This window comes from Sminthopsis crassicaudata, chromosome 1, assembly GCF_048593235.1.
Source record: "Sminthopsis crassicaudata isolate SCR6 chromosome 1, ASM4859323v1, whole genome shotgun sequence".
NCBI classification, from domain to species: Eukaryota; Metazoa; Chordata; class Mammalia; order Dasyuromorphia; family Dasyuridae; genus Sminthopsis; species Sminthopsis crassicaudata.
The window spans coordinates 62,557,577-62,565,434 of NC_133617.1; the positions used below are offsets into that span (position 1 = coordinate 62,557,577).

At 43.1% G+C, this 7,858-nt stretch overlaps 1 protein-coding gene across 6 annotated transcripts in view; it reads right to left on the reverse strand.

The window, feature by feature from the left end:
* UNC13A (unc-13 homolog A) overlaps window positions 1-7,471 on the reverse strand; it is an 87,396-nt gene extending 79,925 nt beyond the window's left edge. For all 6 annotated transcript variants that reach the window (XM_074307073.1, XM_074307079.1, XM_074307089.1 and 3 more), the window contains exon 1: window positions 7,193-7,471. In XM_074307073.1, coding sequence (XP_074163174.1) covers window positions 7,193-7,214 — 22 coding nt within the window. In that variant the 5' untranslated portion in view covers window positions 7,215-7,471. The remainder of the gene's footprint in view (window positions 1-7,192) is intronic.
* Window positions 7,472-7,858: the final 387 nt, after the last annotated feature.

Consider the following 7,858-nt stretch of genomic DNA (forward strand, 5'->3'; position numbering starts at 1 on the left):
TTTTTAGAGACAGCCAGCATGCCTTCTCCTCTTTTCTAGGATAAACATCACCGGTTCTTTTAATATCTCCTCCTGTTATGTGGTCTACAGATCTCTCACCCTCAGGGTATGCTAGAGCTAGTTTAAGCCTAATATTAAAATTTCAATATAAGCATTCATACCTTAGAAATCAGAAAAACACGACAAATCAGGACTTTATTGCCTGTTTTGTTGATTTCCAGACTTAATAAAGTAATGGATAAAATATTAATCATGAAAATTAAACTTTAAAATGTGTTATATTTTTATAGAGATCCAGTTGTTAAACATTTACTAGTATATCCCTGCATCCTGGTTATGCTCCCTTGGATATGTTCATTCGCTTCTAAAATATGGTTCCTAGAACTGAGCATAAAATTCCACATGACTTCTGATTAACTCTTCATTTATTAATAAGCCCTTGTGAAAATAGAGATTCTAATTCCAGAAGAGCATGAAAGGGAGGTGGTAAAGGGAAAGGAAATGATGTTTAGTAAAAGGGAACAAGATATTGAGGACAGATGCAAAAGAACCTACCATGAGGGACCTCTGACTGGGATGCTGGATGCTGAAATATTTAAGAAGATAAGAATTGGGCGTGAGGACCAAAGGTCCTTCCTCCATGCACTCTTTACTCCAGCCAAACATGCATCATGATCTCTCACTTCCTTGTCTTTTCTCAGAGGCCTTTCCTTTGTGCCTAGATTATCTCCAAAGCTTTACTCATTAAAGTCTTACCCATTCTTTAAGGCTAAACTAAAATGCTTACCTCTTCACGAAGCCCTCCTTCATTTCCCTGAACCCTTGGAATGTTGTCACCTGGATCTTTATTTCCACAAAGTCACTAGAAGTACTACAGGGACTTTAGGGACATGAAGAATTGTCACTGGATGATCATATTTACTTCCTACCCAGCATTATGTAGCTTTTTTTAAAAGGACATATTAAGTATTTTGTATATAGTCTGTATATATTTTCTTGTTGTCTCTCCTCCCTTAGAATGTAAAGTCCTTGAAGATAGTAACTGACTTGTTTTTATATCCCTTTACTTAGTGCAGTGGCACATAGTAGGTGCTTAATAAGTGCTTTCTGATTGATAAATTGGCTCAAAAAGATGTTAGATTTAGAATTGAAACTTTATCAATCACATAATCCAGTGGTATTGAACTCAAAAAGAAACATGATTACAAGGATCCCTGCAGGATGCATACTAAGAAAATCACATGTTAACATATCTATGTTTTGTTGTGCTTTTGCTTATTTTATATTTTAAACTGGTTCCAGTGGCACACCAGAATATTGCTCCAGCATTTGATGCCAATCCCTTTGTTTTATAAATAAGTAAACCAATATTGAATTGAAACTTTATCAATCACATAATCCAGTGGTATTGAACTCAAAAAGAAACATGATTACAAGGATCCCTGCAGGATGCATACTAAGAAAATCACATGTTAACATATCTATGTTTTGTTGTGCTTTTGCTTATTTTATATTTTAAACTGGTTCCAGTGGCACACCAGAATATTGCTCCAGCATTTGATGCCAATCCCTTTGTTTTATAAATAAGTAAACCAATATTCCCCTAAAGGTAGTTACTTGTCCATAATCACACAGGTAGCAAGTAGCAGAACTTAGTTGTTGGGTGTTTTGAATTTTTTTTAACATTTCTTTTTTTTATTTTTATTTTTAATAGTATTTTATTTTTCCAAATATAAGCAGAGATAGTTTGCAACATTCACCTTTGCAAAACTTTGTATTCCAAATTTTTCTCCCTATTTCCCCACTTCCACTCTCCCCAAGATAGCAAGCAATCCAAGATTAAACATGTGCAATTCAAGAACTTAGTTTTAAAATTGGATCCTCCACCTGCAAATCCAGTGCCTTTTTCCTGTATTGGAGCATCTCAACCAGCCTCAAAACCCATACAGATATCCTTCCTATAGAATCTCTATAAGCATCACTGAATTCTCTGCTTGGCATTCAAAGACCACCACTAAGACCTGGCTTTGAATCAAGGTTCTAATTCTTATTAGTTTTGGGGTCTGAAGCTAGCCATTTAACCTCAGTTTCTCCATCTCTAAAACGAAAGGGTGGTATTCAATAACTTCTAAAGTCCCTTTCATATACATATATGATCCTAAACTGGAAGCTTTTTGAGGGTAAGGACCATATCTTAGCCAAACCTTTTCTGGCACTGTACATAATACCATGTATACAGTAAGTACTTAGTAAATGTTTATTGTATTGTATTGATCAGTTTCCAGCAATAGGACGTTCATTAGAGAACTAGAGACTTTTCAAGGAAGGAATTGATGTAAGAGGCTCTTTGCCCTTTCAGATGACCAGAGCATGTCTATAACGGAAAAGGATGGGTGTCTGTAGCTCTATAAAATGTAAACCAAAAGAAGAAAGTAACTGACTTTTTGAAGACAAAGATGATTGAGCAAAAGAAGCCGGTTGTGATTGTTACACAGGAATTTGGGAGATTATGACATCAAGGAACGGTCTTTTCTCTTTTCTAAATCCTAGAGCTAGAAGGAACTTTAGATGTCACATAGTCTGTTTTCTCTTTCTGAAGAATAAGACCCTCTAACAACATCATTCATTCAATAAGCATTCATGAAGCACCTACTACATGCTAGGCACTACCATCTATACAAAGACAAAAATTAAGTAGTCCCTGATTCCAAGGAGTTTGTATTCTATCAGGAGAAATCACATGTAATACATAATTAGCATATATGTATACATGTACATATATAAACCTATTATGTTTATATCTTATCTATACATGTTGTAACACAAATACACTAAATAAATACAAGATAATTTAGAGAGGTAAGAGTACTAGCAATTGCTTGTACTCTTGTAAAAAGATTAAGGAAGAAAGTCTTGTTTGAACTGAGTTTTAAAGGGACTAAAAAATTACAAGAATTGAGGCATGTATTCCTGGCATGGAGGAAAGCCAGGGCAAAGGCATAGAGATGAGAAATGGAGGGTCATATGTGAGGAATGACTGTTTGACTGTTTTAAGTTTGACCGAAAGGTATAGTTCATGAAAGGAAATAATAATGATAGAAGAGAAGAGAGAAGGATTTTAAGTGCCAATCAAGAAGTCTGTAGTTGCTCCTAGAGGTATTAAGGAGTCGCTACTCTATCCATAGAATATCTTTTTGGAAACTACTTGAGACAGGCTAATTCATTGATGGGCTGCTCCAATATCAGGAAGAAGTTCTTATTGAGACAAAATCGGCCTTCCTGTTACTAACTCCAGTCTTCCCCAGCTGTTCACAGTTCTTTTCTCTCTGGGACCAAGCAGAGTAAATTTAATCCCTTTTCCATACAACTCTTCAGGTACTTAAAGATAACTATCATTGCCTCTCTAAATTGGTTCTTTTCCAGGTCTTCTTCATTCTTCTTCTTCTTCTAGCTCCTTCATCTGATTCTTAAATATCAGGAGAATTAGTGTGGTATATGTGATAAGTAGGCAAGAGTTGGAGTCTCAAGAGACTTGGGTTCAAATTCAGCTACTGGCCAGTGTGAGTTGTGTGACCCTGGGACAAAGAACTTAATTTCTCTTAAATTTAGAGTCCTGATCTATAATCCAGCTTCTAAAACTGTTGGTCTCAAGCCTATTTATAATTTATTATCAATAAGTGTTTGGTTTGTATATTTATTTTATAAATCTATATACCCAGGGTCACATAAAAATTTCTTGGTTGAAAAGGGATCATGGGTAGAAAAAAGTTTAAGAAATCCATATCTAAATGATGGAGATAATAATGCCTATAGCACCTCTTTCCACAGCTGTAGTGATGATTACATGGAATAATATATGTTGTGTTTTTTGTAATCATCTGCCATGATTTCAATTTCAAAAACTTCTAGTATCTGGTTATCTTCCTCTGGAAGAGCAATGTTCCTCTTAAAATATGAAACTCATTACAAAATCGAAGGCTTTATGAATATGACTTAGGTCAGATATAATTGCATTATGAACTCTATTCTCTTTACCAGCTTTGAAGGTTTGTCCAAAATTCTACTTTCTCAGGGAAGACTTTTCATAGAGAATGGACACATTTTCCCTCCTACTAGAAATTCACAATAATGCTGTTTGTTTGGAGCAAGAACTTAGGCAAGTCAGTTCCTCTCTCTAGGTTTCCAGCTCTCCAGCAAATTATCTGTATGGGCCTTTCCAGTCTTAATTTTCTATGAGGTTTGAACTTCCATGTCAGACTAATTTTCCCACTTCCTTCTCAGGGCTTCTGAGAAAAGAATACTCTAATTAAAGAGTTTCTAGGGTCCCAGTGGAAGTAGAAACTGCACAATGGGCTGGAATACCTTTCAGGGGACAGGTCACATTGGGAGAGGGTAGACATGTGGATGAAGAAGCAATTTTGTTGCAATCCCAGCCCCACCAAGTCTAACAGCTGAATGGAACAAATGAGAAAGGTCATAGTTCAGCTTTACCCAGGTCAGACCCTCATCTGGACCTCAGTTCAGTTCTGGGTATCACATTTGAGACATAACATTGGCTCTCCTAAAGAAGATTGACCAGAATAAGTCTTGAAAACCATAATACTGTAACCATAATATATTTAAATGATATACAAAACACTTAACATATTATCTCATTTAAATATACAATTGTAGGTATTATTTCCATTTTGTAGATAAAGAAACTGAAGCTATGAGAAATTAAGACACAAGTATTTGCTTATGTGTACTCATGTTTCTGTGAATGCATGCCTGCTTATATGTATGTATATATTTATGTTTGTACCCTTTGCACAGATGGCTACGAAGGAGTGCATATGTGTGTGTAATAGCTCATGTTTTATAGGGCTTTAAAGTTTGTAAAGCACTTTTTTCCACAATTATATGAGGTAGGTGGCACAAATATTTCCCCCATTTTATAGATGAGGAAACTTAGCCTTGGAGAGGTGAAATGAATTGCCCATGGACACACAACTAGTGAGTTGGGATTGAAACCCAATACTTTTTCTGGTATACTACAATGTGACTTGGTGTATGTATGTATCTCTGTATAAATGTCTTTTTGAATACATATGTGCCTGTACATATATGTACAAGCATGTGATAAAGGGTTTGTGTTGTGTGTTGCACACACATATGTGTGCTCATATATTCATATGTTTTTGGATGTGTGTTTGTCTCTGATACTAGCCCAGCTTTCCCAGAACCAGCAATTTTTAAATACCCAAAACTGGGTCCTTTCCCAGTGAACAGCCCTTCTTCCAGGCTATGCTCCAGTGCCGGTGTGGGAAGACACTCAGGCTGGAGCCAGTGCTTCCTGAGTTCTCTGCATTGGGTTTTTGATGCCAATCAGGACAGCTCAGAGCTCCCTGACTAGCCCTACTGCCAGCTTTCCCCAGATCCCGAACGTAAGGTCTGTAATCATGCTTCTTGATTCAGAGTGGGAGCAAAGGCTCCAGACCTCCTGGTTCCATCACTAGAGGCCCAGTGCCCTGGCCCCTCCTTCTCCACCCCCCAAACACTTGCGTCAGAGTTTATGGTAAAATTCCTCCCCCTTTCTCTTCCCTCTCCTCTTCCCCCAGGCGAATCTTCCAGACATATTTTTTTCTTTTTTCTCCCCTTTTGGGTGAAGGGAACAGGCCTGAGGCACAAGAAAGGGTTCCTCAGATGAGGGAACTAGGAGGGGAGGATTGGGAGCCAGATGGACCAGGGGTAACCAAGAGCCTCCCAGTTCCTTCTTCCCACACTCCACACCCCCACCCCACCCCAGTGCCAGCTGGAAGTTAGAATCTTTTTTGCCTTCATGCGTGGAAGGTGGTTCCAACAGCAGAAGGCTCTGGGTCTCACCCCCTACACACACCCCTTATTCTCACCCCCATTTTGGGGGTGAGAATGATCTCTGACTTTCAGACCAGGGCTAGGATTAGAGATAGGATATGATTCATTCTACTTCAAATAGTCTTCTCCAAGAAGACTTTTCCTGTCCCCCAATCTTCTAAGAAGCAGGGCCCTGGACTCCAGGACCTCTAACTGCTCGAGACTTTCTTCTCTTTCCCCGTACCCCACCCACGAACCTTAGGCGAAAGAGACAGGTTTCCAAGTGCCCCGGTCCCTTTAAGCGAGCGTGCCAACTACGCCAGTCGGGGGCGATTTGCATAAGGGATGGGGGGGGAGACACCCTGAGGGGCGGTGCCCGCGGCGGGAGAGGGTTTGTGAATGAAGCTTCGGAAGTGGGAGAGGGGCACGTTTGCAGTGGAAATGAAGAGGGGGTGCGGGCAGCCTTTGGAAGCTTAAGCCCGACGAGAGATTCGAAGAGCCAGTCCCTCCTTCCAAAGGTCTCCTCCAACAGGAGTACCAGCGATAACTGAACCCCATCGACTGCTCCTATGCCGGGACCCCTGCGAACTCTCCAGTTACCCAGCTGTGGGGGCCCTGGCACAAAAATCCCTTTCCCCCCACCCAGAGCAGTCTTCTGCCCCACCCCATCTTCAGCCCCCAACACACACCCAGTCTCAGCCCCAGGCCCAGCTTCCGGAGAGGGCGCAGAGCGTGGGCAGCTCACAGAAAGAACAAAAATAGCTCCCCCCCACAAACACACACCACCCGGGGGGGGACCCTAAATTTGTAACGGGGACGAGAAACGGAGAGAATCCAATGCTGGAGAATCTCCAAGTGTAGAGTAGAGAGCTATAACTAGGCGGGGTGGGAGGGGGGGAGGGAGGAAAAGGAGTGGACCCCCGCCCGGGCCGGGAACCCAGCCTTTTCCAGAAAGAATATGGGACAGAAATAAACCGCAGGTGGGAAGGTGTAGGAGCGGGGGAATCTAATCAAGGCACTCTCCTACCCAGATCCCGGTTCCCCCATCCCCCACTCCCATCCACCCAGAGCATGCGAACCCTGGCGGGAAGTCCCGAGGAGGAAGGAAAGGGGAGCGCTAGGGACCCTCACATTCCTTCCTATCCAGGTCTCGCTCAACCTTCACCCCCCCAGGAGTGTGAACCTGGGGGAACAGCTCGGAGATGGTCGGAAAGGGAGCTCTGGGGACCCCAGCGTTCCTCCCCCATCTAGTCCCACCCTTTCCACACCCCAACCCTAGAGCACAAGAAGCCCAGAAGCGAGGCGGGTTCAGGGGATGGATAGTGGGAATCTGCATCCCTACACCAGTTCAGCTCACCTCCAACGCAGAGCAGAGACATGGTCCTGGGGGCCGGGCCCGGGGCTGGGGGCGGAGGGGGGGGGACCCGGAGCTCAGCAGGGAGGCTGCCTATGCGCCGACGCCCGTCCGCGGGGCTGTGGCATCCCAGCCCAGCCCTCCCCGGCCTGTTCGCTGGCTCTCTCTGCTTGCTGGCTCCCTGGCTCCCGAGCTCTCTGGGCTCGGCTCTCCGCTCACGCCGGGTCCCTGCCTCCACCGCCACCAGCCATTTTGTTTCAGCACCGGGGGCCGCGGACAGCTCCTGACGTCAGGGGGTGGGGGGCAGAAGGAGGGGCCTGGGAACGCCTGATCTGGGAGCAGGAGGAGGGGGAAGAGTCGGAGACGAGAGTGGGGGGAGGAGAGAACAGTACGGGGCGGGGCTTTTAAAGGCACCCTACAATTCCTGTTCGGGAAGGGTGGGGGTGGATGACAGATTCTGGAAAAAATCGTAGCCCTTGAATAATCCCCAGAATGTAATTACCCAGTAATACACTTATTGGTCTCTCAATCGTTCTCTTCCTTTGGTCGGAGGGCCTCCGCCTCATCTGTCATTTCTCTTTCTTTGACTGCATTTCCCTCTCTTTCTGTTCCTCTTCTACTGTTTCTTTACTTTCACGGCCCAATCTTCCCCCACCCCTTCCCTGGGTA